The sequence below is a fragment of the Hyaena hyaena genome, unplaced genomic scaffold (assembly GCF_003009895.1).
Source record: "Hyaena hyaena isolate Hyena2069 unplaced genomic scaffold, ASM300989v1 scaffold_23, whole genome shotgun sequence".
Classification (NCBI taxonomy): domain Eukaryota; kingdom Metazoa; phylum Chordata; class Mammalia; order Carnivora; family Hyaenidae; genus Hyaena; species Hyaena hyaena.
Genome location: NW_024080655.1, coordinates 3,538,179 through 3,564,603, shown reverse-complemented (window position 1 = coordinate 3,564,603; position 26,425 = coordinate 3,538,179). Strand labels below are relative to the sequence as shown.

The 26,425-nt window shown below is 58.2% G+C and overlaps 1 protein-coding gene across 1 annotated transcript in view; it reads left to right on the top strand.

Moving 5' to 3' along the window:
• The window catches only part of CD82 (CD82 molecule), a 48,424-nt gene that overhangs the window by 7,814 nt on the left and 14,185 nt on the right, over positions 1 to 26,425 (top strand). The window contains exons 2-5 of the mRNA XM_039226746.1: positions 12,679 to 12,751; positions 16,909 to 16,991; positions 22,318 to 22,390; positions 26,299 to 26,423. Coding sequence (XP_039082677.1) covers positions 16,929 to 16,991; positions 22,318 to 22,390; positions 26,299 to 26,423 — 261 coding nt within the window. The 5' untranslated portion in view covers positions 12,679 to 12,751; positions 16,909 to 16,928. The remainder of the gene's footprint in view (positions 1 to 12,678; positions 12,752 to 16,908; positions 16,992 to 22,317; positions 22,391 to 26,298; positions 26,424 to 26,425) is intronic.

The window sequence follows — 26,425 nt, the reverse complement described above, 5'->3', positions numbered from 1 at the left end:
ATGCACCCTCATTAAAGGCCGGAGACTGATGAAGGTGGTTATGATGCATGAAGGCTGCGCCTGCCACTCTTATTGAGAAATGACAGGGTCCTCCTCCACAGAGATGAAGATCTCCGTTCTGATGTAAAGGAGCTTTCCAGGGCTCTTTGGAGCTCTGAGGGCCATAGAGAACCTCAGCCTTCAGTGTGCTAACTCCTCCATCGGACGGTCTGAGCCCAGCTTCGACCTGACCGTTCCTGGCTTCGAGTGAAGGCACCGTTAGGGGCTTGTGCCCACACTAATGGTCTTGTGAGCATCTGTGTGGTTCACCGAGCCAGTCTACTGAACAGCATCCAGCCTTCGCTTGCATACCTCAAGGCTTGGGGAGCCCACTCTCTTTCCTCTCTGCCCAGATCTGGCTCTTAAAACACACGGTATACAATCTGAACAAACCCATCCTCCCTTAGATTCCACCCGTGGCCCTGATCGTGCTCATTGGGATGATGTCCACACGGAACATGGACACTCCCGAGGGGAGACCAAGTCCCCCTTGCGGCAGCGGCCGCCAACTGTTTAAAAAATATCGTCTCTTTCTGAACCAATGGTGCATGGGTGTGTATGCACATGCTCACACACACACTATCACTATTGAAGAAATATTTTTTGTGGAAAAATTTGGAGGTTAAGGAATAGATGCAAAGGAGGCAATAACAGCTCAGAAAGAAGGACTGTGAGCAGTTGGGTGTTTATACACACACACACACACACACACACACACACACACTCTGGGGATTATACCGCGTGACCCACGGCCTCTGCTGCCGCTTCAGGTTAACATCGTAGAGGGAGGATTTGTCCATGTTATTCAATATTCTCCCACAGCCTGTTTCCCAGCTCCATAGCGTCACACCACGTGGATCCGCCATGACCCAGTTAAGCATTCTCCTGTGGTTGCACAGTTAGGCCATTTTAAATTTTTCATTAGCTTCCACATGGCTACAGTGACCACTTCGTCCATACATATACCTTAAGCTCAAATCCATTGCTCTCCATGGAGTGAATTCCTAGAAGTTTTTAAACTCACGGTCTGAGGACCAGAAGCCCTTTCCCCAGTGCCCACCAGGATGTACCCCCCAACTTAGCTCCAGCACCACTGGAGAGAGAGGGCACCATGTCCTTAATATGCTAGGTAGAAAGTGTATAGAAGGAAGGAGGCCATGCTTCGGGGGGTGAGGAGGGGTGTGATTTTGTGTGTGTGTGTGTGTGTGTGTGTGTGTGTGTGTGTGTGTGTGTAAGAGGCAGAAAGAGAAAGATGTGGGGGAGCTTTTCGTCTTCAGTCATAGTCTGACTTTTGACCCTCTTCCTGTCTCCTTTCCAGGAGCCTGTGGTGTCATTAACTCATTAGGAGATCTCTTTACTATTTAATGACCTTTCTCCATGGTGACTCCTCCCTTCCCAACAGCCTTCTGGGAGCCCGGGAATGGGACGAGGAGTCTGTAAGAGGATGCTCGTCTGGACTAGGAGTTGGGTCGTGGAGGGGTGCAGTGGTTCTCAAACTCTGACCTGTGGCAGACCTGCCTGGAGGGTCTGTTAAGGCACAGATCATACCCCCAAGGGTTTCTGACACCATTGGCCCGAGTTGCAGCCCGGGAATGTTGCCTGGCTCATGTGTTGCTAGGGGATGCTGTCGCTGCTGGTCTGGGAAATACAGTTTAAGAATCGTGGCGTAGCGAAGAGGGCAGGGGAGGCTGTGCGGTCTCAGCTCCTGGTCCTGCTGACGGAAGAACCTTTGTCCTACTTCGTACAGGGCTTGCGTGAGGCCCGGACTTCCATTCCCCCCGCCTCCACCTCTGTGCAGGACGACAAGATGTTTATCACCATCCCCATTGTACAGAAAGGAAATCTGAGGCTCTGACAGGCAACCTAATACGTCCAAGGATGCCCTCAAAACCAGAAGGGGGACCAATGCAGGAACCCATTCCTTGCCACCTCTCCCTGCTCCCCTCCCCACCCCTCCTTGCCCCCCACACTGTATCACACACTCTAGGCTTCCCTCCTGTGGGTCTGGTGCAGAGGAAGTGGTGCCTTCTCTGAACACTACACCTGCCCCAGGGGACCCAAGTGAGGGGGCTCCGAGGGCACGTTCCCCCACACTGTCTCTGAGCCAGGGTCTTGCTCTACTTTTTATCACCCCCACCCCCCACCGCCCAGTAGCCGTTCAGTAACATGATCATCTTCTCAGGTCTAGTGTTCTCCAGCCGGTTTATGTTCCCAGTTATTGTTCCGGGCATTTTCCTGGGAAGCCGCTGCCCGGCAGGCACAGCAGAGGATGAGGAGAGAACCCTCATCCACCGAGCATCTAGTATGTGCTGGGCCCCGCCTGTGCAGCCGTGTGTCGGTCACCCTCCCACCAGCGTCCATTTTACAGATGAGGAAATGGAGGGGTCCAGAGCTGTAGCGACCTGGCCAAAGTCACAGCTGAAAGACACAGAGCTGGGCTTTTGATCCCAAACTCCAAGGCTGGGCCCCCTCGCCTTGAGTGGTGGTGCGTCCTGGACCCGTGGAGCTGGGGGGCTGCCTGTGCTCTACCCACGACTTACGCAGAGAGGGTCGGCCCAAGGGGCACAGCTGCCCTGAGATTTGGGGTCTTGCCCGGGAGGGCCCTGGCCTAGCCATCGGGAGACCCAATTCAAATGGCGCTTTGCTGCCGTCTGGCTGTGTGACCCTGGGGAAGCCGCTCCCCTCTTCAGGGTGTTGGAGTTCTCATTTCTGCTAATGATACGTTGCGCTTTATAGCTTTTAGCAGTGGACATTTTCTCACGTATTTACTCATGCAAACCTCCCAACACCCTGTGAAGTAGGCACGGAGGGTATTATTTCTGAGCCCATTTTACAGATAATGACAGGCTGTGAGTGAGAGGTCTGGGATCCTGTAGCCACGGAGGCGCTGGAGCGAAGACTTGAGCCCGCGTGGCCTTGCTCGCCATCCTGAGCCTGGTCCGTCGCTCCGAGCTGCCTCCTTCATAAGGAGGGGAAAGCCTGGCCTCCTCTTAATTCTCAGCCTCTGCATTGGGGATCCCAGGGCTCTTCCTTGGGCTGGTGGATCATAGGTGCAAGGGGCTCCAAGAAAAGACCGGACTGGGATCCTTGCTCTGGGCCAGAAGCCTGCAGAGGGAAGATAGTGGTTCGACCACCCCTGTTACTGCCTTCTGCCTGGGCATTTGGGGCCCCTGGTGATGGAGGGAGGTGGGTCCGGCCCAGCTGTCCTTCCACTTCAGCTCCTGGCTTCCCCTGGGAATTGTGCCTGCTCCCCTGTACTCTTGCACAGTACAGAATTTTCTAGACTCCCAGACCACGGTGTCCAAATGCCCTCACCTCCTCCCTTACCCCCTGACTCAAGTCTTCCTCCTCCTTCTAGGCCCGGCTCCAGCCACCTGCCTCTCTGGGGCCAGCCATGCACTCTGGCCAAGCTAGCTCAGCTGTCTGGGGTTCTGCCAGTGGGTGAGCTAATTAGTGGGTGAGCTAATTAACCAGGATAGTTAACTCCCCACCGAGGCTGTGAGACCAGGAGCTGTGGCTGCTGTCGGTCTGAGCCCCTGAGGGGCCCACCAGACTGGCAGGGCTCAGGGTCCCGGGTCTGGGTGGGCCAGGCATGGCTGATCCCCTCAGGGTCAGCCTCAGACTTGTGGCTCTCACCCTTTGTGACCCTGAGCAAGTCCCCTATCTCCTCTGACCCCTGGCTCCCTTCTCTTAAAAATAAAGCTACTTTCCTCACTGACACTTGTGAGGCTTGCATGAGATAAAAGGATGCAAAACACCTACCACTGATGTCTGGTGGGTTTGAGGCACTCAGGAAATGCCTCTTCCTCCCCTCCCCTGCAGTCAGCTCGCCTTCATTCTGCCTCCACCCACCTAACGCCTTGGTCTAAGGCCCGCTCTGTATCTGCTCTGCATGGGGGTGTTCCAGGCTGATAACAGGGGAGGGATTGGGCAGAGGAACAGAATCAGCTGCAGGCATAGATGTGGGGTTTCTAAAAAAAATTTTTTTTAACGTTTATTTTTGAGAGACAGAGCACGAGCAGGGGAGGGGCAGAGAGAGACGGAGACACAGAATCTGAAGCAGGCTCCGGGCTCTGAGCTAGCTGCCAGCAGCACAGAGCGTGATGTGGGGCTCGAACCCACGAACCGTGAGATCATGACCTGAGCCCAAGTCAGACGTTTCACCGACTGAGCCCCCTAGGCGCCCCCAAACATAAACGTGTTTAATCAGGCTCTGCCAGGTCTAAGTTGGGGCCCCCGACACAGTGCCTCCCTGAGCCTGTTTCCTGATCTAGAGAAGGGGGTACTCCTGCCTTCTGTGTTCTTGGGACCGCGCTGGGGCCTTCCTGGTAGGGTCGGGGTGGGAAGGCAGGTGACCCAGCTCGGCGTGGTTCATTAACATGTCTTTTCCTGGTGTGGCATGACCAGTCCCCTCGCCCTCGGACACCAGGAGGCTCACCAGGCCGTTGAGTCCTTGGCTCGGGGCCTGGTGCGCCAGGTTGTCTGGGGGCAATAGCGTGTCTAGGCAGCCAGGCGTGAGGCCCTGCCCGACTGTCTGAGACCGAGGTGGGTCCCCGCAGGTCCCCAAGGTCCGCCAAGCCTGGCCCCTGGGGCCCCGTGGGGACACAGATCCCTTCCTGTAGCGCCATGCGCTTTTGCTTCCCATGTCTGTCTGTCTGCACACAGAACCTTCTCACGGTGATAATAATCACACGCTTCTCTTTATTGTGCTCAAACGGTTTTATTCCTAAATCCCCCACCTCCCTGGAAGGTAGGAATGAGCTGTCCTTATCCTAGAGAAGGAAGGGGGCTTGCCAAGGCCCGCTGCTGGGACTCACGGCCTCTCGGCCTCCCCACCCAGCCCCGTCCCCCCCCAGCCCCTGTCCCCCCTCCCCACCCAGCCCCTGTTCCCCCTCCCCTCCTAGGAGGTGGTTGAGCCCTACCTAGGTCTCCAGGGCGAAGGGTCCTAGATCCCCGCCCCAGGAGACCCCCAGCATAGGGCCTACCCCAGTGCACGGATAGGGAAACTACCGTTGAGGGAAGGGCTGAGATGAGATGAGAAGATAGGTCGCCTAAGTGGAGCTCTGTTCCTTTCTTCTTCCCCTCCCCCAGGGCCCTGAGGGCTCAAGTTAGGGGACTCCGAGGGGCTGTTTGGGACCTGGGCGCTCATTTTGTCTTAGCTGCTGCAGGCTGAGGTCAAGGTCTCCCCCTGCTTCAGCAATCTTAGGGCTCTGTGAGTGCCTCCAGTACCCCTTCTGGTGATACAGACTCAGCCTGCCCAGAAGGGGCATCTCAGAGGGGGCAGTTTCCGGCCATGGCTCTGCCTGGTGCTCCCAGAATCTGGGGGAGGTCAAGGCTGAGGAGAATGTTCTGGGGAGGGGAGGGGCCATTGTTGATGGCTGGCGGGCAAGAAGATGGAGGGTGCCAGTCTCTCAGGGAGGCCACAGGGGAGGTGGCGGGCTATTGCCTGGAGAAGAAGGTGGGGAGGGGGAAGTAGGGGGGAGGCCGAGCTGGGCTGGCTCCTGGGGCTGGATCCTGCTTGGGTCAGCAGGGCCTTGTTCCTGGGTGAGTTGTGCCTTCGGCTCCCACCAGAGACCAGAGAGGGCTGGAGTCCGGGTGCACCAGAGGCTCCCTTCTCCTGGGGTCTGTCTCCATCCCTCTCCCTGTCATTCTCCGTCTCTCTTTCCTTACCTCTCCCCTACCCCACCCAACAACACCCCCCACCGTCTCCCTCTGCCTACCTGCCAAGCACCTCTGCAGCCACGCTCAGGTCCCTGGAGGTGCCGAGGCGCACAGCCACGCTCGCTGACTCTGCCCAGGCCCGGGGCTCCCTGTCCCTGGGAACAGAGCCATAACAGGCTGTGCCCTGGCCGGCAGGTGTCCGGGCTGCGTGAATGGCCACCACCTGGTCTGGGAACCTGGGGCTTGGGCTCTACCTGCCACGTGGGGCGTACAGCCCTTCATCGCAGGCTCGGAGGCCCTGGTGCCTACAGCTGACCGCGGAAATGGATTTCCCCAGGCTGCCCCTTGCTGGAGCTGGGGGCCTGTGTGCTGGCGAGGTCGCCCTGGACATTCTGGATGTCAGAGCTCTAAGGAGGCGCAAGGAGGAGACTTGAGAGCTAGTCTTGGACACAGGGAGAGACAGAGTCCAGGGCAAAGCTCATGGGTGGAAATAGGGACCAATACACAAGGGAAGAGGCAGTGGAGTGGAAGGATTGAAGGAAAAAGCAGAGAGCCCGCCTTTCCCTTCTCTCCTGGGCTGAGCTGCTTAGCTGGGTCCCAGCCGGTGAGACCTCCATCCCCGCAGAGCGCTTGGAGTTAGAGACCTGCCCCTGCTTTCCACCCTGAACTCCATCTTTTCTGTTTTCCCCCAAGGACCCATGAGAGAGATAGTTCCCATACTTGTGTGTGCAGCACTTTTCCTGGACTGTGTCTCACCCGCCCCTGTGTCTGTCCCTTGCTCTTCCCATCAGATATCTCTAGAGGCAAAATGCCTCTAAGGCCTAGAGATGCTGAAAACTATAGCCTTGGGAGGTATGAAGTATTAGCCCATTTTACAGATGAGGGAAGTGAGGCTTCGAAAAGTGTAGTGACAGGACTAGACAGAGCCAGCGTTGACCCCGTGGCTGTCTGATGGCCACCCTAACCATTCATGCCAAGATGATTAGGGCTGCCAGACAGTACTCTGAAAGAGTCTGTGCAGGAGAATGTTCTGGGAAGGCTGCCTGGAGGAGGTAGCATCTCTGCTGCTTTTTCTCTTTCTTCCTGAACCCAGTGCTTAGGGAGAGGATGCCTGATGCCACGTGGGGTCCCCGGATGAGAATCCCCTTCCTTCTCCCTAATTGCCAGCCTCAGGCTCTTAGGAACCCCAGCCCTGGCCTGGAGGTTAACCTTTTGTTAACCACCTGCCCCCAGGCTCTATGGTGGGTGTGTGGGGCGGTCCCTGGTGCTCCAGCATGGTTCCAGAATGTCTTCAGTTGGCTGGGAGGCTGGGGCCTAAAACCCAGCGAACTTGGATTGGGCCGTGGCGAAGCTATTTCAGTCGGCTGTCATTTATAACTGTTTCTGCAGGCAGCGTAGATGGCAGCAGAGGGTGGGACTGGTGGGACTTAGCTCCCAGCTTTGCGGTCTGTGTAACCTTGGGCAAGTCCCTTTCCCACCCCGAGCCTCAGTTTCTCCTCCCCCTAAAATGGCTTTAAAAGCAGAAGTCACCTCATAGGGTCAGTGCAAGGGTGAACTGAGCCATGTGAAGCGCTTAGCACACCCGCTGCTAAGTAGTAACTGCAAAAAGTGCGAGCTTGTGTGAATGTTAAATACGGGACAGTATGTTCTGAAGAGCCTGACTTTTCCCTCCAAAGGAGAGCCAGAGACCGGGTGCTGCTTTAAGATGATGTTGGTGTGTAATTGCTAATGTTCATGTCCGTGTCCCTCCAGACTGGGCACTCCCTGAGGGCAGGGGCGGGGTCTCATTCATCCTCCCGGGGTCCAGCTCAGGAACCCCGGGAGTTGGAGATTCGAGGAACCGCAGCGGGCTGGGCACAGGATGGAAACTCTGAGCAGAGGCGGCCACTTGGGGGCCCCCGGCAGGGCATCCCCTCTGGCCACAGAGGAGGCAGGACACTGGACTCCCGGGTCAGCGCGTCCGGAACACAAAGCTCATGTGACAATGGCAAGTGCCACCACCTTCCTGAGCCCTGGAGACCCTGCTTATAGCACAGGGGTGCCGAAGCCACGCTCTCCGCCTCACGGAGCGGCATGGGGGCGGTGGGCTGAAGCTAGGGGAGCACCGCTCACTCGGAGCTGCTTGCGTGAACGCTCATCTGGCTTCCCTCTGATGTCCGTCCCAGGTTCGCGGGCACCGGAACCTTCCTGGGGCGTTTTGTAGGAACCTGCGTGTGTCCTACGTCTCAAGGGACAGGCTCCATGCACACTGTCCTCCTGCCGTGTGAGTAGGGGCGTCCCTTCGCCTAACTCTTCCCGCAGCCCCCATCTCCGTGTGCTTGCATCCGAGCGTTTTGTAAGCTGACTCCACCATTTCCCTGGCCAAGCCTTGATATCCCCTTTTTCAGACGAGGACACGGAGGGTCGGGGTGGGTAGTCAACTTGCCAAGAGTCACAAGCTCTGTGAAGTGGGATTGGAATTTAGGCCTCTCTCAATTCAAATGAATTGAAATGGCCTGGTTCATTATTCAGTCCCCTGCCACGGGGATGGGGAGGGGTCCTCAGAAGGCAGCTAAATTCTGAGGGCCCATCTGGGGCTCCTGGATAGCCTCTCAGATAGTTCTAAATTTCCCTCCAACTTTGGGCTTCCCAGCCGATGTGCTGAACGTGCCCAATGTGTTGATGGTTGGTTATCTTCTTAGCCCTTGGGGACAGAGCCCTGGGCTGGTCAACTCAGACCAGGAGTACTTCTGTCTGTCCACCTCAAGACACCAAACAAATAATGTAATCTTCTCTGCATGTATCATTATGTGAAGCAGGTTGGGAAGGACTGATGGCTCTAACCAATCCCCTCCCTGCCCCCACCACACGTACTGAACACACACATTCCCCAGAAGGGTGGGGATTCATGGTCCTCTCTGGAAATGGGGACAAAGTAGGTGATGTCAAAGGCAGCCTTCTGTGATTCATAGCATATAAGCCCTGAGCCCAGCGCTGGGAGGGAGTAGGGGCTGCGTAGGGCCCAAGTAGCCTGCTAAGAAAGTAAAAGACAGTCCAGAAAGGGAGACATGGAGAGGAAGAGGTCAGAGGCTATGGTTCAGCCTCAATTTGAGGCTTTGGCTGCATGGTGCCGGGTGGGGAGGCTGGAAGGCTCAAGGTGTCTACCTTCTTGATGCTGTGCCCTCTGTCGGAGTGGCCTCCTCTTCATGCTAATGGCCTGCCAATCTCATTGCTTGCGTTTCAGAGCAGAGCTTCATAGGAAGAGCCACATCTGTCAGCCTCATCAGCGATGCTGAAAGAACATTCCGGCCAGGATTGGTGGGGCTGATCTTTTCCTTCCTGACAGGAAGCCAAGAGTCAGCCCCGGAGCTGCGGTGGGATGAGGGGCAGGCAGGCAGCGGTGTGGAAGGGTAGGATGGGCTGGCCCCACCATCCACTTCATTCACTTAGGCAGTAGGTAACAGGAGGGAGCTTAGCCACTTACCTGTGTGGCCTTGAGCAAGTCACTGACCAGCTGAGTCTCAGGTTCTTATCTATTAAGTGGGTATGACAATATCTCTGTGGGGTTTGTTATAGAGATCAAATAAAAGACAGTATGAATGGTATGATACAAACCATAAGGTTTGTGACTCCTGGGCCACAGCCCGGCCAGGCATGCTTGCTGCCTGTGTTCCTAGGGTACCCCTGGCCTTCCCCCAAATGGCAGAAATCAGTCCCAGCTGCAGGTGTTAAGGTCCTCAGGAGAGTCGGAGCCTGTCACCCGGGCTCGTGGGATATGTGGCAGAAGCTGTTTGTCACTGGGCCTTGGGTCCTGGATCTGTGAGATGAATGGGAGGGCTTGGGGCTCTAAGATCCCGTTATTCCAGGGTGGGTCTGATCTGGGTGAGTATCTTCAGACCCAGGATGGCAGAGGTGGGGGAATTTGTACCTCCGTGTTAGGGACAAGATGGGAGCTCAGAGAGCTTCAGTAGTTCCCTTGCGCAAGGTCACACAGCTAGTCGGAAGCAGAGCTGGGATTCAGACTGAGGTCTTAAAGGAAACTTGAGCCTAATCACATTCTGGGGCCTTGTGATCTTCCTGTTGCCCAGAGCAACAGCCTATTACTTTTTCTTTTCTGTTTTAACAACAACAAAAACAAAAGGTGAGATCAGGGAATGAAAACTAAGATAGTGCAGAGGTCAAAAAGCCAGCCCCTGGAGCCACCCAAGGTTTCAGGAAGCACCTCACCTGCCACAGGTGAAAACAAACACAGCCACCTGTGACCAGCCTCTCTTTGTGGATGACCAGGACAAAGTCCAGAGAACTGGAGAGCTGAGTGGCTAAGGACTAGCTTGCAGGTGGAGAGCTGGCAGGATAGGCTGGCTTCCAGAAGGGCCAGGCTTTCTCTGCTCACCAGGTGAGATCAGGTGAGATAGGTTGTCAACTCACCAAACTGGCTGGACCTCCAGGCCTCAGGCAGGCAGGCAGGCCCCCGAGGCACCACCAGAGGCTCAGAGACAGAGGCTCCGCCCACGCCCAGGGCAGAGGCCCTGTTCCTTGGCCGGCCCCGCCCTGCCCTGCCCTGCTTAACCCCTACCCTCTTGCTGGGAGCAGCAGCAGTGCCCCTCTGGCATGAGGCCTCCAGGCCAGGCATACATTTGGAGGCTGGATCCAGCCCCCCAGAGGGCTTTGGACTGTTGGTTAGGAAATCAACAACTTCAGGGTAGTAATCATCATTGTTGTAATTGATAGCATTTATGTGACACTTCCTGGGTGCCAGGCACTTTACAGATAATAGCCCATGGGAGCCTTGCCATAATCCATTAGTCAGTCCATTTTACAAGTGGGAAAGCTGAGGCCTTGGCAGAGTGATCGCTCGAGAGCACACAGTAGCCTAAGATGTGCAGATTTGCAATATTGAGGCAGGAGGGCAGGAGGAAGGGCCGGGGTGCCCAGAATGGATTGAGTCCTACTCTGCGGGAACCTGACTATGGGGCGGGTACGTTGACTATGCCCATCTGCTGATAAAGAAGAGGCTCTGTGGTGTTTCCCAAGGTGATGTGGCTGATAGGAGGCAGCCCGGGGGGTGGGAACCAAGGCCTCCGTGGGACTGTCCTATACCTGTCTAGGCGGAAGGCCAGGTGAGCTGGGACAGGCAGCAGCAGGTGGCCTGGGGATGTCCAAGTCCTCTGCGGTATGCCCTGCCTTGATCTTGCTGTGGGACTTTTGAGCTCTCGCACTTTCCATCCCCTTGGGGAAATGCGGTGATCTGGAAGCTCTTCTGCAGAACAGATACTGCCGCTGGGGTAAATGACCCCAGAGGGGATAGGGGGAGGGGTGGCATGAGCCTCTAGGAGGTTGAGGATGGAGCAGAGGGACAGGGAGCTTCATGTGAGAGTCCCCGAGGCCAGGCCTGCCTGCATCGCACTGGGAGCAGAGGGACCAGGCCATGATGGGGGCCTGGCCTAGGGCAGTGGGTCTCAACGTGTTAGAATCCCCCGGAAAACTTGAAAGACCTGATGCCTGGGCTGTACCCCAGACCCATTCCGCCAGGATCTCTGGGAGGGGGGCGCAGGCACCAGCAAGGTGTACAGCTTCCACAGTGATTCTGATGCACAGCCGAGGTTGGAGACCACTGCCCTAAGCCAGCTGGGAGATGAGGCAAGTACGAGCTCAGCTTCCCAGGGCGAGTGACCCCCTGAAACCCGGGGAAAGCACAAGCCTGCCCATCTGCGTCTAGTTATAGGGCTCACAGCTTTTCTGACCTGGAGGAGATTAAAATCCCTTCCTGGGAGCAAGTGGCCTCCCCTTCCCATAAACCAACAACGTCGTTTTTAAGGACCAGAAGCCTCCAGGTGCAAGATCAAAGCTGGTTTGTCTCATCTCCTCTGAGAAATCTTTCCTGAGCTCCCCAGACAACGCCTTCCCTTCCTTCTCCCTGCTAATACATTCCCGGCGCTTAGCTCGTGCTAGGCGCTGCTCTAGGCCCTGGGGTCCGGGGAGAATGAGACAGACACAGCCCTCCCTGAAGCAGCCACGTTCCTCTGGGGGCTCCAGAGTGAACCAATCGGCCAACCGCGACGTGCGGGCCACGTGACAGGTCCCAGTGTCCCGGGTGCTGTTCCTTACGGTCAGCAGGGGACACCCCTCACCGCCACCTGAGCCCCGGACCGCTCGGTCGGGGCAGGGACAGGGGGCTGGATGTTGGCATGTTTTGATTCTGAGGTTCAGCTGGAGGTGAGGTGTTCAGGGAAGGCCTCTGGGAGGAGGAAGTAGAGGAGCCAGCAGGGGGCTTTGAGGGAACCGCCAGCCAGCACAGAGGCTCTGGAGCGGACCAGGGCCTGGTATACACAGAAGAGAGTGGCCTTAGGAATGAGTGAAGAGGAGGGGGAAGGCGTGCGGTGCTGGGGACAGGGAAGGGGGCAGGGCAAACCAGGCGGGGGCCCCCTCTGCTCCCTAAGAGGCAGGATCTTATAGGGAACATGTTGGCTACATCACGGTTACGGGGCTGCAGGCAGGGGAGTGACAAGGTCTGGTTTACAGTTTTCAAACCCCTTCCTGCGGTGCTGGAGAGGGACTGGGGAGGACAGGCAGAGGCTGTGACCAGCAGTGGGCCGCACCGGTCCAGGCGGGGGTGGGATTTGGGCCGGGTGAGGTGTGGGACTACAGGAGACACCTTCGGGCTGTGGGATGCATAGGGAGGAGGGAGAGCAAGTGTAGGTGGGTGTGGCTTTCAGGCCTTTGGTCTGGGAAGCTGCTGGGTGGAGCCCCCCCCCCCCCCCCGCCCACGCCGTCCCCACCCGGGCCCCCGAGCCCCCCAGCACTTAGAATCCTTAGCACGGGCCCTGATCAAGAGATGTCCCCGTGTGGCCTTGAGGGCCATTAAGTGAAAAATGGTTTCAGTTCAGCAGCGTTTGCTGCCAGCAATCTCAGGGATGTTAATAGCCTCATGTGCAGTGGCTCTCGGGGAGAAGTGGCACTTTACAGACTTGGTGACAGCAAACCTTCTGTTCCTAACAGCGCGTCTCCTAGGACTCACTCTGAGGAGCCACTCCAGAAAACGCTGCTCTGGTCCCAGCCCGGCGTCAGACAGGTGAGGAGGCAGCCCCAGGGAGGGCCACCCCGCGCTCAGTCTGGTGCCTGGTGTCCCGCCAGAGCCGGCACTGACCGTGCTCTTCCTCACTCCAGGCCCGCAGGGGCCATGACATCTCGTAACACGTTTCCACAAGGCCTTTCTGGGACACGCATGTTCTAAGGTCAGGCTGGAGGGCCCCCACCCCATCCTCAGGTGAGGGACACACCAAGCCTCCTACCCTATGGGTGCAAATTCTCAGGTACCCAACCCGGACACGGTTCTCTTGAAGACACCAGCCCTTCCCCGGTCCTACTTCCTGTACCCAGGGGGCTTGAGGAAAAGTGAAGGAGCCTTGGGGTTGGGTCCTGGCACTCAGAGCTGCTATTGGAAGGAGGCAGAGAGGGAGTGTGGCTAACCAGCCTGTGTGTTGGCAGGGACTGGGTGACTGTGGTGGCAGAGACTGGCCAGCTAGAGCAGATGAGGTTTCCTGGAGGTGACTTCTGAAGTCAGTATTAAGGGTGATGAGTAGGACTTCATAGAATATAGTGTAGTCATCTCCCTGTACAAACTGATTTGGCGTAAAATTATATATTCGGTCAATTTCAATTGTGGTTGCTTAGAAATGGTCCATCTACCTGCTATAAAGTATAACATAAAACTGGCGGGTGCTCAGACACCCGTCAGCGAGCGCTCTGGAATTTTCCAATAAAATGTGCACGCATGTCATTCCCTTGTGTTATCGGCTGTCCGTGCATGCGTTCCGGAAGGCACGGGCAGGCCCTCCAGTGTTTACAGGAAGTGTGCACAAGGATCCAGACTGCAGTTCCGTCCGTTCAGCTCTTGCCACCAGCTCCCTCTTCCCCAGTAGCTGAAGCTGAAGGTGGTCCTGACCCTTGCTGCCACTTGCAGACACTTGAGTATAGGCCACTTGACCTCCTGTAGTGCTGGCTAGCAAACTTCTGCCATAAAGGGCCAGATAGTAAACCGACTCTGGGAGCTCCCTGATGTTGATGCCACACCCATCACAGGGCGACCTGGGCACATTCTCAGCCTGAGCTGTGACCCCAGATGTGGCACCCTTGGGTGTTGGCCAGTGTGCCCTGGAGCTGCCACCCCACTGTGCCACTGATCCTGGGCACCTTCTCCCTGACACGGTTCCCAGGTGGCCTCTGGGCCTGCCGGGATTGGCAAACTGCCTGCCAGTCATGGGGCTGCTTGGCTCCCTCTCCCGCCCCCAGCTGCCTCCTGGAGAGGATGGGGAGGCCTAAGGGGTGAGGTGGCCGGAGTTCTGTCCTTGCTGGTCCACATACCAGTGATTTGGGGCAGCTCCTTCACCCTTCTGTGCCTTCGTTTGCTTCTAGGACATGAAGGGCTTTGCCCAGTGTCTTGTGCAATTGCCCGAGACCGGCGAGGTTGCTCGGTCGGGGGCAGCAGCGAAGGCCAGTTTAGCGGCTCCTTCTCCTTCTTGCCCACTCGGGAGTCCCGGCCATCCCCAGAGATCCCTTTATATCCTCGAGGCCACTCTCTGACAGCACGTGCTTCACAGGGGAAAGATCTTGGGGTCTGGAACCCACCCCTGCTTGGGAGCTGTGTGGCTTGGACGAGTTACTTCACCTCTCTGAGCTGCGGCCCCCAGGGATGGGGACGCCTCCCTCCCTTTCTGGGCACACGAATCGCAGGTGGCGGCCTGGAGTCGATGCCACTCGCTGGCGGCTGCTCTTTCTCAGCAGCGGGCCCAGAATTCACTCTTGTCCACCGGCTGCCCTCTCCTGAGCCCCCACAGCCCAGTGCGGCTGCCCGGGCGCCCCAGCCCGAGCAGAGGGCGTGGAAGTGGAATGTGTGTAGAAACTCCCTTCCCGTGCTGCCTGGAAGCAGACAGACAGCGGTTGCCAAAGACCGTTTCCGTACTTCTCCAATTGCACAAGAACCCAGCGCATGCTGCTCGCGCCCTTGGCCACTGCCAGAGCGCGGTGAGAGTCTTCCCGTGGAGTGGTGGTCTGTCTGTAAACCGAGTGGGGCTCTCCTGGGTCAGCCCCTCGGGGCGTCCTGTGTCACTGACTGAGGGAGACCCAGCCAGGCAAGCAGGTCCAGGTAGGAATGCAAAACACACCCCTTGCACGAGAGATGCTTCCCTCCACTGCTGTTTCTCATTCTGTCCAAGTTCATGAAGAGCCTGTGGGCGGCCAAGCGTGGATTTGGAGGGGGCAGAAGAGAGCAGTAACGCCCCTTCGTGTGAACTGTCCCCTGCAGGTCTTCCTCAGGCCAGGCCTGGGTGCAGGATCTCAGATCTCTAGACCTCCTGACACAGGGGAGCCCCTGTTCTCCCTGCTCCGGATCTGGGATAGGCCCCTGGTGGAGGTGCCGAGGCCGGGATTTCTCTGGCTGCGAGCTCCCTGTTGTCTCAGACCCGGGCCTTGGGCCCTGGTGGCCTGGAAGGGCCATTCAGTCTCGTCTCCCCATGTCGCGCTTGAATCCCCACAAGTCCTTATGCAGACTTGGCTTCCATGCCACTTGTAACAGGGCGCTCATTACCACCCAGATAGCCTTTTCCCTCTCTGGACGGCTTCGCTTCAGGTTGTGCCCGAATCCGGCCCGCGGAAAGACAGCCAAAGAAAATGTTCTCTCATTGAGATGTGAGAAAACTGAACTGGGTCCCTTGGGAGGTGGTAGGTCTTCCCCTCTAAGCCCTCCACCCCATTACTAGAGGTGCAGAAAGGCAAAGCGGAGCTCGTACTGGGAAGGATGATAGATGATTATATCCAGAAAAGACAGAGGGGGCCTCCATATGGACAGGGGACATTCACAAGGCTTAGAGCTGCCTTTTACCCTTAGAAGAGGAGGAATGGGTGAAGCCCCCCTCGGCCCTCTTCCCCTCCGCACTGTGGCCTGTGCCCCCACCTCTGTCCACAGGGCCATGGGAACAGGCCTGGGCCCAGTGCCTGCTTCCCCGCCCCCCAGCCCAGCTGTCCTGGCCCCAGCTGCCCGGCACTGGCTCCTGCCGCCCCACAGAGCCCAATAGCTGGACTGTTGTTACTCCTGGATTGTATGGCTTCAGGGAGGGGGTGAGGGCAGCCAGCTCCCAGCTTCCCTCTCCCTCCCTGAGTCCTTCTCTGGCCTGGGTTCCATCAGTGCGGGCAGACGTGGCCAGCGTGCCCAGGCGTGGCTCGTGTTTCAGAAGCACGAGTGTATTGCCCAGGAAAACAGTGAAACAGCTGTGTGTCTGCTCATAGCGTATGGATTAAATGCTCTGTGATGTATCTGTATCTGGGACTTTAACTCTCGGAGCCTCGGGGGTTCCTGAATGAGCTTGGTGGGGCCTGTAAACCTCCAGAAATTATTTGCAAAATGCTGCCTGCGTTTGACTTTTCTGGAGAAATCCCACCCTCCAAAATGTTAAACGTCCAACAGTATGGAATCCTATACAACATGTAAAGTTGTATCGTAGAACATTTTATCAGCATGCAGAGATAGTAGATTGTGAGATGAAAAAGGCAGGTTACAAACCACTCTATACCGTATGAGCCCTGTTTTGTTTAAAACCATCTGTTAAACACACATGCTGAGAGTATAGCTCCTAAAATGAGGACAGGTTTTATCTCTGGGGTAAGAGAAAAGTTTTTGTTCCATCTGTGTTATTCTGCATTCGCCGGATACTCTACAATGCGTATTTGCTCTCTCTGTGAGGAAAAGGTGGAGGGCGCGCTCAGTCCATTTTCTGAGAAGCCAGAACTCTCCTTCAGCCCCAGCAGCCCTTGGGCCCCAGACGGGGCTGCAGATCTGTGCCGTGAGCCACGGTCTCAGCTCTGAGGCTCCACCAGCCACCTGTGGACATCCCTGCTCCTCCCTTGACCAGCGTCCATCTGGGCCTTTCCGAAGCCTGAGACGGTCCTACGTGATTTCAGCCCAGTAGAGTGGCCAGACTCTAATTGTCAGACATCAAACATGGCCCGCGGGCCTGCACTTCCTAGCTGTGTGGCTTTGGGCCAGTCCTCTAACCTCTCTGGGCCTCGGGGTGCCATAAAACAGGACCTCGTGTTAGGGCCTCCCTCTAGGATTGCCGTGAGGATGGGCCTGGTTGATCTGGGGGCCGGCGTGTCACCGAGGCCGGTCAGATTTGTTCCCTTCCTCCTGGCCATGCCTGGCCCTGACCGACATGCCTTCTCTCTTCTCCCCAGGGAGCTCCAGGACTGGCAGGATGGGGTCAGCCTGTGTCAAAGTCACCAAGTACTTTCTCTTCCTCTTCAACTTGCTCTTCTTTGTAAGTATGACCCGCACCAGACTCTCCTCCTGGGGGCAGGCCAGCCTGGGGGCCCTCCTGAGACCCCAGGCCAGGGATGGCAGTGCGACGCGGTCGGTGGGGGCCGAGGACAGACCACTGCAAATGCAACTGGGCGGGGCCCGCCAGGAGATTGCCTGCACCCCAGCTGGTTCTGTGCAGAGCACTGGGTGCCTCTCCCAGCGGTCCCCTGTCCTGCAGCACTGAGGTCCTGGCCAGTCAGGATGGGAGGTGGGTGGGGGTGGGGAAGAGCCCTCTGGGTGTCCCCTAACTCATCAGCAGGGAGTTCTCTGAAAGCTTTCTCGTCCTGTCCTGGCCCCCGCCTTCCTCTGCCCCCTCTGAAGAACTGGTGTTACAGTGGAGATGTCACCTGTCCCCCTTCCCCCTCCCCCCCATTGTGGGGGACATACCCAAGCTCCCAGAGGGGGTGCAGGAGAGATCAGGCTTGGGGCCAGAGTGGGGACACAGTCCCCCTTCCCCAGACCCACCACCCCCCAGCAGGCCTCACCAGGTCCCCATGCAACGGGGCCACCCTGGGGTTGCCGGGATGATGGTGTGTGTGTGTGTGTGTGTGTATGAGTGTGGGTGTGTGTGAGTGTGTGTGAGGATGGACGTGTGTGTGAGCAATGGGTGTGAGTGCTCGTGTGTGTGTGATGGGGCGGGGGATACTGTGATGTGTGTGTGTGTGCTTGTGCATGTGTGAGTGTGCATACGTGTGTGTGCATGAATGAATGCGTGTGATAGGCAAGGGAAGAGTGATGTGTGTATGTGCACATGTGCATGTACACGTGTGTGTGTGAGTGTGTGTGTGATGGGGCAGGGTGGGGCGGGGGCCTGAGAGGCCCTCCCGGGCCCCGGGTGGTGCTGGGGGCGGTGTCCCCTCTGTGTTTCTGGTTCACCCTATACTGTTAACTGGGCCGAAAAAGAGGATGTTTATTAGGATCCAATTTTATTTTTAAAAGCCGTGCACGTATATGAATATTTCCGAGAGGGGAAGAAAATGCGTCTGGGTGTTCATGCTGGGCTTCCTGGGAACTTGGATTTTATTCTGTGTGTTTCTGCAGTTTCCAAATGTTCCTATGATAGACGGGCGTTATTTGTGGGGAAAGGACGTTTTGTGTCAAATCACACAGGATTGTAGACGCTTTGGAAAATAAAGAGTCATTCAAAATCCCTGCTCATAACTGTAACCCAACACACAGACTTGCGAGTGTGTTCCTGGCATGTGCAAACAGACGCACGCCCTTATGTGGATGCACACACGCACACAGACGGCTGGGGGCTGCCTGCGGGCTGCCGGTCCACCCTGGCTGTAGCCCCAGCCCCCTCCTGCCTCACGGACAGTGCGAAGAGCCTGCTGTGGCCCCGCTCCCCCCGCCCCCCCCCATGACAGTGGGTCCAGAAGCCCCTGCAGGCAGGGCCGGGGCACCTGGGCTTCCCCAGCCCGGTGGTCGGGCCCCTCCTGGCTGGGCCAAGCTTCTGGAAAACAGCAGCCGTGCAGCCTGAGCCGAGCCTTCAGGGGCCAGCCGGCCAGGGCTGGGGGGCAGGAGGGCGGGGGTGCTGCAGTTCTACCCCTGGGGACTCTGGGCACTGAAGAGAGGGGTCTGGGCTACAGCCTAGGAAGTGCCTGGGCTTGGAGTGTGGGGGCACCGACGGCCTGTCCCCCCCCCCCCCCCCCCGCGCGGTGGGAGGGAAGGGGGAGAGACTTTGTGGAGAAAGGAAACAGGTTTGATGGTTTTGGCCAAGGGGCCCCTTCCCGTCCCGCTCCTAGTCTGCCCCGTGGAGCCAGAGACTGGAAAACTCGTCTCAGGCCAGAGATTTGGGGGCTGGCTGGGGCCAGGTGTTAACTCCCTGCGCGCTGGGGTCCGGAGGGCCCATCAGGACGTGAGCAGGCGTGGGCAGGGAGAGGAGAGAGGCTTTTGTCAGAGGAGGGCGAGGGGAAAGGACTGAGACTTACAGGGACAGGGCACGTTTGCTCGGCGGCTCACTCCCTCCTCCCTCGTTCACCAGGTGCGTCCTGGGCACCTGGGCATGTTTGATCCCTGTCATGGTGCCGGGTAGTCACTCAGCCACAGAAGAGCCATGATTTCTGCACTATGTTCTCGGGGGAGGGAGGCTCCAGGCAAGCATTTGTTCAAATGAGTGATGAGATGGTAGTTGTGCCACAGGGCACTTGGCCTTGTGGGGATGGCCAGCTGCAGCTACCCCAGAGTTTTGTGTGCGTGGGGAGAGAGGAGCTGGGGCTCAGCCTAAGTCCAGCATGGGGAGCGAGACAGAGTGGGGCTCTCCGGGGTGCGGGCCGTGCAGGCCTTCCGGGAAGGGTTCTGGTCTGTTTTAGGCTTGGTGGGAAGCGGTTACGTGATCAGGCTTGTGGCTTGGAAGAGGCGCTCAGGCTGCTGCGTGTCCGCAGATGCATACACGTACACGTGGACAGCCTTGCCTGCGCTCCCTCCCGGCCCCAAACTTCCCAGAAAATTGCTCAGTCAGCTTAGGCTCACACAAACCCAGGAGCTGCTTGCTGCCTCTGTACTGTCCTGGGGGAGGCTGCTGGTATAAGGGTCCCGGCTCCTGGCTGAGCCCCGACGGGAGTTTCTGGTGGGGCTGGGGGCTAGGAGGCGGGGTTAATGTGGGGGCGCCCCATGGTCTCAGTCATGGTTCCCCTGGTGCCTCCCCCATTCTGGTTGCCTGCCTGGCTGGGACTGTGACTCACAGCCTGGCGGCTGGTCCAGCCACACAGATGTCGGTCTTCGGACATCAGACCCACATGCGGCTGAATGGATTAGTGCTGGGGACTTCCTTTTTAGGTATTTTGAGGCAAGCCGAGGAGGTTAGCTGGGCAGCCCTGGATTTCGATCTACTTGGGATTATGTTCGCCCGGAGGGAATTTTCTGCCCTGCCCTGCGAGTGCAGGGAGTTAGCAGGTTGGGCTGTGCCCTGTGGGTCAGGTGCACAGGAGCAGACCCAGGGCCTGATGGCTGGCTGTATGGTGAGGGGCAGGGGGGCAGGGCCTCAGGAGCCTTTGGGAACCAAACTCCCGGGTTCTGTAAAATCTTGCTTCTCCCCAGCAAGCTGTGTAGCCGAGGCACCCCCACCTGACAGGGACCCTCCCGCTCAGCGGGGTCTTGGTAGCCTCACTGTCCCCAGAGACCAGCTTTCCAGGTGAAGACCCAGGACAGACCCCGGGTAGCCCCGCTGAGGTGCCACCAGCTGGCCTAGAGTAACAGACCTGGGTGTGAGCCGTTGATGGGCAGGATGGGAGACCTCTGGCAAATTGGGGCCTCAGTTTCCCCATCTGTAAAATGAGGATAAGAGCAGGGCCCATCTGGCAAGGAGGGAGGAGGGGACTCATGACCTGCTGGGAGACAGTGGGGGGCAAGTGTAGGGTCGCCATCAGCTGCTATTTTCTCTAAGGGGGTCGAGACTGGGGTGAGGTACTCCCTTGGGGATGAGAAACAGCCCCGCCCTGTGCCATCAGGGCTCCACTCTTTTCAGAAGGAAAAAAAAAAACAAAAAACTGATGGCTATCCTGCCTTTATTTAAAAGTTTGGTATTTTTGGGGTGCCTGGGTGGCTTAGTCGGTTGAGCGTCCGACTTTCGCTTAGGTCATGATCTCGCGGTTCGTGGGTTGGAGCCCCGCATCGGGCTCTGTGCTGACTGCCAGCTCAGAGCCTGGAGCCTGTTTCAGTCTGTGACTCCCTCTCTCTCTGACCCTCCCCTGCTCACGCTGTCTCTCTCTCTCTCTCCTAGAAATAAATAAAACACTAAAAAAAAGTTTGATATTTTGTTCATCATAGATTTTTAAAATTGATTTTGGTTTTTTAAAAGTAATTGCTGTAAATTCTTATTTTTCTTGGTTTTGGTTACTGAGGCTTTTGTTTGTTTCCTCCTAGTTTTCGCGCCTGAGGCAAGCACCCTGTGTGCCTTACTGTGGTCCTGGCTCCGGCTTTAATGACCACACAGCAAGGCTGCCCGAGCCCCTTTGGCTGGGGTGCTCACCCCACCGGGAGGGCCCAGTCGGCACCTGCTGGCCTCGCAGCTCAGGACCTGATGGCTGAGCTGGGGACCCAGGGCCCGTAGCGGAGGCGGGTAGTGACATGCTAGTACCCCGGCTCAGGCCAGACCCCGCGGAAAGGCCAGCATTGCAGGGGTGATGCAGGGTCCTCTGCTCCCCCAGGGAACCTGTGCTTTGACCCTGACCTAGGCGCTTCCCCAGCCTTCGCTGGCTTGGGGGCATGTGGGCCTCAGCTGGGGTCCTACCTGGGGAGGCAGGCTCGGGTTGGGGGCCACCCTGGCGTGAGGCAGGGGATCCCTGGGCCTATGCCAGCCGCTGGCCCCATGTTTGCCTTTCTGTTCCTGCCTTCACAGTGGGTTCACGATCTCATTCATCTCCAAGCACGAAGCACCTGGTACTAAGGAGCGCTGGGCATACAGTCCGGCCCTGCCCTCCAGGAGTGCACAGTCTAGCCAGAGGAGGACGCACACAGCACATTAAACACATTAAAGCCAGTGGAGTGGGGGGGGGGGCGCCTGGGTGGCCCAGTCCAATGGGTTGAGCTTCCTCCTTGTGATTTCCTTCAGGTCATGATCTCAGGCTCATGGTTCGTGGGATCCAGGCTCGGGTCTGTGCTGACAGTGGAGCGCCTGCTTGAGATTCTCTCTCTCTCTCTCTCTCTCTCTCTCTCCCCCCCCTCACCCCCCCCCCGTCCCTCTCCCACTCCCATGTGTAGATACACCTTCTGTCTCTCAAAATAAATTAAAAAGCATTGAAAAAAGAAAAGAAAGGAAAGCCAGGGGGCATGGCTCCTAAGAAAGGTCAAGGAGTAGTTGCCACAGAGTCAGGGCCCCTTGGTCTGCCTGTGGGGGGGTCGGGGGGAGAAGGTCAGGAGGGCTCCTGGGGAAGCCGAGCTCTGAGGGGCAAGAGAGCTTTGGCATTCCCGTCCACACAGGGTTTTCCCCAGAGCTTGTGCGGGATGGTCCCCGCCCCTGAGGAGGGCTGGAGTGGAGAGCGTGGTGGTGGGGAAGAGCCAGGGGGCAAAGCAGGAGGGCACCCCTGGGGGAGGCTGCACCCCTCAAAGCTGATGGACTTGGTTTGACCACCCGTGGGCATGGGGTGGGGGGGATGGGAGGCAGCCCCTGCTGTCTGGATGGCTGGGGTGTGCCAGGACTTGGGGTACAGGGCCTGAGGCCCCCCTGGCATCCCTGGGCTGGGGCGAAGATGGGGTGGCAGCCCCCGGGTATCCTGGCCTGGCCGCAGGGGCTGCCCATGGAGCCTTCTGAGACCCCCACTGACTGCGCCCTCTCTTTCCAGATCCTGGGCGCCGTGATCCTGGGTTTCGGGGTGTGGATCCTGGCCGACAGGAGCAGTTTCATCTCTGTGCTGCGTAAGGACCCCTCTGACCCCCCTACCCGGCCGCCCCCAGACTGGCGGGCCTGGGGCAGCAGGACTTGAGCCTCAAAGCCGGTCCCTCTTCCAGCTACCCTCAGGGCCCAGCCCGGGTCCTGTGCCGACCACTCCGCCCAGGGCCCCCTCTGCAGGGGTTTTCAGGAGGAATTTTCTCTCCCTCCCCAGACAAAGCAGCCGTTGTCTGCAGAACACTGTAGGGGTGGGGGGTGGAGGAGGCTTGCTCTCCCATCCCCGCCCTTCCCTCAGCCCTGACCTAGAGAAAGCCTCTTACAGTCTCCGCCCCTCCATTCCCGGGCTCAGCAAAATGCGGGCCACACCGTCCCTCCCCAGTCAGTTCAGGGAGATGTGGGAAAGGCTGGGAAAGACTGGGTGTCAGGGTCGATGACGAGCCTCCAGTGTGCCTGGTGCCACTCATGGGGCCCGTGGGCCGAGGGGGAAGCCACGGGGTGCAGCAGGCACTGTTCATGCTCCTCAAGTGCCAGGCACAGGACCAACTGTTTTACACATCAAAATTGCCTCAGTCCCACAACAGCCCTGGGAGGTGGGGACTCTTCTGTTCCTTCCTCACAAATGAAGACAGGAGGCTCAGAGGAGGGAAGTCCCCAGCTCAAACTCACATAGCTCCGAGTGACAGGTATGGGACTCAAACCCCGAGAGCTTAGGTCCTGAGTGCCACCCATGGTAAGGGGAACCACAGCATAGAAGCCCCTTCTCTCATTCTCGAAGCAAGAGGAGAGAAGCCCAGGCCACTCTCGCACAGCTGATGAGAGCCCTTGCAGACCTCCTCCAGGAAGCCCACCAGGCTTGCCACACCAATCTCATGGGTGCCCGGAGCAGCATAGTGATGCCACTCCCTTCAGTGAGTGCGCCCTTGGCTCACTTCCCTCCCAGCTGCTGCCTGAGGCTGCAGGTTTGGCCTCAGGCCTGAGACAGCTGCTTGATTTGAATAAAGCGGAACCAGGCTAGGATGGGTGATGGAGAGGCCACACCTGTCACTGTGGCCCCAGGGGGCTGGGCCTCCCCTCAGCCCTGGAAGGAAGCAAGGGTGATCCCAGCTGATGTGGCCTGGGGCCGCTAGTCCGGCCTCCTTCTGGGGGGTGCCACAGACTGTACTCCCATTCTGGGGCTGGGGTCTGCATTTCCCAGCTTACCGGGGTGCCCATGCTCCCCATGCCTGCCCTACATGGGCCCTGATGAGGCCCGGGCTCCCCACTTCCTGGCCATAGCCTACACCCAGCAGGCACTAGGCCATGGGGCAGAGTCTGAAGGTCCAGCTCACCCACTGCACCCCTGCCCTCTGCCCCTTGCCCAGGCCCCAGGCACCTCCTGCCGCTCCTCCCGCCTCCTCCCGGATCAGTTCTCAGCTGGAGCTGCCAGAATTTAGAAGTCCCCTAGGCACACCCAGAACGTTTTCACAAATACAAGTGCTCCAGGTCCACCCCAAGGGAGCTGACTCCACTGATGTGTGGCTAGGGGCCTGGGGCACTAAGGGTTTTAAAAACCTCCCCAGGTGAAACCCCGGCCAGGGTTCAGAAACACTGACCCACTCGAGGAAAAAGCCTTTTCTGAGAGTCACATGCGACATGAGGGTCCGAGCTGGGAGCCGGGGCTCCTGACCTGTGTCCCAGGCCTGCGTCAACGTGGCCCTTCCCCTACCCACCCCGGAGTCCATGGGGCAAGGCGTTGCATTTTGCAGTGGAGGAAACTGAGGCACAGGAGGGGGGCAGTCACCTGTCCGACGACACAGCTAGGAGGTAGAATTGGGATGTAAGCCAGGCGCACCGGTCCTGAGCTCCTGGCCCCGAGCCCCTGTCCTACAGGGTCCCACACTTCACGCCTTAACAAGAGGAAGCGAGCGCAGTGGTTACGAGCACAGACTTGGGAGCCGGGCTGCCACGGTTTGAATCCTGTCCCTGCTGCCTTCTTGCAAGCTGGGGGTCCCTGGGCAAGTTACCTCACCTCTCTGTGCCTCTTATCTGGAAACTGGGGATAATAGAATACTTTTCAAGGTTATTGTGAGAAATGAAATGAGTGGCTACACAAAAAGCATTTACAATAGCTCCTAGTGAACAGTAAACCCTGCACAAGCGATTAAGTTCATAATAACGTCTTTAAGCAATAGGATTTCGTTCCCATTCTACAGAGCAAGAAACAGAGGCTGGAAGATGGCTTGCCCAGAGCTGGGATGTGAACCCCAGTCCCTTTCGGTCCGGGCCCCTTCCTGTCTCACTGGCACCTGCCAGGCCTGGTGAGACCCAGAAGTTTCTGCTGTGCACCGTGGAGGCCACCCCAGAATGTCCACTTGTCCCCTTACTAAGTCGGGTTGCTGAGACCCTGGGTGAGGTCAGGGACTGGTGTCCACGGACTGTTCCGAGAAACTGACACCGCACATCTGGGCTGGCACCCAGCCACTGCACATCTCCTGGGGGAGAACCCGAGTTGGGGTTCAGCCCTGGGCGCCTGGGTGGCCTCTTAGCCTCGCTGGGCTTCAGGGCTCCCAGGGACAAATCAGGATGTAAATCTACCCTTGTCCGGGCCGTTGTGGAAATTAAGCAGATGATTCGGATAAAGGGCCTTGTTCTGGCTGGCACACAGGGCATTCTGGGCAGTGCCAGTTTCTTTTTTCTGGGAGGAGTCCCTAGGAGGAGCCCAAACCCAGGAAGCTTAGACACAGTGACACTGGACGGCCTCCCCTTGCCTGTGCCGATTGCCGAGAGCCTAGAAGGAAAACGGGTTCAGTGCCAGGAGCCCCTACACCCTCCACAGCAAGGGCACTGCCCGCCTGCCTGGGGGCTCCTGTGAGGACCTGGGTGGAGGCGGCCCTGCACTGGCACCCCAGGAATGGGGTGGGCTGTCCAGGGCCTTTCCGGAGCTCCAGAACACTCTGTCTGTGACCGGGAAGGGGAACTGAATCAGGCCCTCATATCCACCCACACTCCAGCTTTGTAGTTATTTCTTAAGGGCACTGCCACCCCCTTGGTGGTGAGGGGAGGATCTCAGCTTCTCCGAGGTCCCCCAGAGCCAGCCAGGGCTCTCCCTGCCGACCGTCACTGTGTCAGCCCTGGCCCGGGCTGAGTCATTAGGAGAGCACATTAAAATCCCAGATTCCAGGTGGCCCCCCGGGGAAGTCCAGCAAGTTGTGACGGACCCAGGAATCTGTGTTCCTGAGCGGTCTGACTTCCGAAGCCCCGGCAGCCCAGCTCGGTGTCTGGGACGCGGTGGGCGCCTGGTAGTGTCAGCGCGCGTGCCCCCTGCATCAGGGGAAAGAGCGTGCCACTGGCATGTGTGGCTTTCCACCTCCCAGCCCGGCGCCTGCCCCTGCGCCTCGCTGAGCCTCCGTGAAGTGGCTGTGCTGGTGCCTACCAGACAGAACGGCGTCAGAGCTGGGGGTGGCGTGTGTGAGCCCCTGGAGGGGCCGCGAGCGGGCAGGAGAGGCGGGGGATTATTAGTACGGGATAGGGCCCCGGCGGAACCTGCCAGTGCGCGGTTCATTAATTCAGCAGATATTCAGGAAGCTCCTTGCGGCGCTAGACACTGTTCGGAGTTGGTGGGGGAGGCTGGGAGTTCAGCAGGGACCAAAGCCCCTGACCCATCCAGCTCACCCCTCCGTGGAGGCAGTAGGCAAGGAGCAGGTACATCAGTAAACCATAGTCTTTGCAGTCCAAAGTGCCGAGGAGAGAATCAAAGTGGGGCTGGGGGTCAGGACAGAGAGGGGGCGGGGACATCAAGGGAGGCAGCTCCCAAAGCCCGGGAGGGAGCAGGCTCCTTGGGAGGGGGCTGATCCCCAGGAGGGAGCGGCCCTAGACCTTGGGCTTTGCTTGTGAAGGTGTGCGTAGTGAGGGTGAGGCCACCGGGCTGCACTGAGCGCCCCCTTTCCATCCGCAGAGACCTCCTCCAGCTCGCTCAAGGTGGGGGCCTCTGTCTTCATCGGCGTGGGGGCTGTCACCATGTTCATGGGCTTCCTGGGCTGCATCGGTGCCATCAAGGAGGTCCGCTGCCTGCTGGGGCTGGT